The 1,637-nt window shown below is 36.4% G+C and overlaps 1 protein-coding gene across 1 annotated transcript; it reads right to left on the reverse strand.

The window, feature by feature from the left end:
* Positions 1-817: 817 nt before the first annotated feature.
* On the reverse strand, positions 818-1,402 carry LOC128985165 (apolipoprotein A-IV-like). Its single transcript, XM_054404546.1, has one exon. It carries the CDS (start codon positions 1,400-1,402, stop codon positions 818-820), a length of 585 nt encoding a protein of 194 aa, XP_054260521.1.
* Positions 1,403-1,637: the final 235 nt, after the last annotated feature.

The raw sequence follows: 1,637 nt of genomic DNA on the forward strand, positions 1-1,637 counted from the left end.
TCATGAACTCATAAAATGTGGACGTTGCACTTTGCTAAGTTAGTTCGTTCACCCTAATTTGATTGCGTTCACGGAAATCTGTTATTGTTATCCTTATTTTAGTGCCCATAACATAGGTTAGGTACAGCAGTATTAAGTTTATTTTTTATGTAGGCCTAAATGTGACTTTAAAAATGAAGGTAAGTGGTCTTGAATGTGATACTATTGTTGATGTTGGTCACTTGTAGCCGGGTTTATCGTTATCTTAAGCATACTAAGCGGTAAGTTATTGCGATGATTTTCTTACATAAATTTACTAATTTTATTGCCGGGGTTCTTGTTTAAAATAGGTCTATTATTACTGGTATTAGGCATAGTTCCCATTCCAGCGATAGGTAATTAATCCGTGTAGCGTTTGGCAACAGAAACTCAATTCCATGCCATTCAAACAACTACTGTACTGGTCGTTGCAAATTTTCATTCAGCGTTCGTCTAGTTGATGCACATTTTCATTCAGTGTTCGTCTAAGTTGTTGCACATTTTCATTCAGTGTTCGTCTAAGTTGTTGAAAATTTTCATTCAGCATTCGTCGAAGTTGATGAACATTTTCACTCAGCATTTGTCGAAGTTGTTGAACACTTTAATTCAGCATTCGTCTAAGTTGTTGAACATTTTCATTCAGCATTCGTCTAAGTTGTTGAACATTTTCATTCAGCATTCGTCTAAGTTGTTGCACATTTTCATTCAGTGTTCGTCTAAGTTGTTGAAAATTTTCATTCAGCATTCGTCGAAGTTGATGAACATTTTCACTCAGCATTTGTCGAAGTTGTTGAACACTTTAATTCAGCATTCGTCTAAGTTGTTGAACATTTTCATTCAGCATTCGTCTAAGTTGATGGACATTTTCATTCAGCATTCGTCGAAGTTGATGAACATTTTCATTCAGCATTCGTCTAAGTTGTTGAACATTTTCATTCAGCATTCGTCTAAGTTGATGAACCTTTTCATTCAGCATTCGTCTAAGTTGATGGACATTTTCATTCAGCATTCGTCTAAGTTGATGGACATTTTCATTCAGCATTCGTCTAAGTTGATGGACATTTTCATTCAGCATTCGTCGAAGTTGATGAAGATTTTCATTCAGCATTCGTCTAAGTTGATGGACATTTTCATTCAGCATTCGTCGAAGTTTATGAACATTTTCATTCAGCATTCGTCTAAGTTGTTGAACATTTTCATTCAGCATTCGTCTAAGTTGATGGACATTTTCATTCAGCATTCGTCGAAGTTGATGAACATTTTCATTCAGCATTCGCCTCTTGACGGAATGCAGTGTTGAAGGCGTGAAAGGTCTATAGCTGTATTGTATTGCACCGTCCTTGGACACAAATGGTTGTGCTAGAGCTACAGTTCGTTTCGTCATATTTTAAACTCATTTACATACTAAGGTATAATTACGGGTTGAATTAAGTACTGTAAACGGGTTTTGCGTCGCATTCACTTAGGCGGAGTGCATTTCGAGTGCTGCATTATACATTGCCCTCGTGTAAAACTTGTTATAAATCTTTTAAAATGTTCAACTTACCTGTGATAGTGGTGCAAACTTTCGACCATTTGATATTGTTCCCAGAACATAGTGACCGTACACCGCCTACTTT

The sequence above is a fragment of the Macrosteles quadrilineatus genome, unplaced genomic scaffold, assembly GCF_028750875.1.
Source record: "Macrosteles quadrilineatus isolate MER2022 unplaced genomic scaffold, UCM_ALF_1.0 Scaffold_2__2_contigs__length_208266976, whole genome shotgun sequence".
NCBI classification, from domain to species: domain Eukaryota; kingdom Metazoa; phylum Arthropoda; class Insecta; order Hemiptera; family Cicadellidae; genus Macrosteles; species Macrosteles quadrilineatus.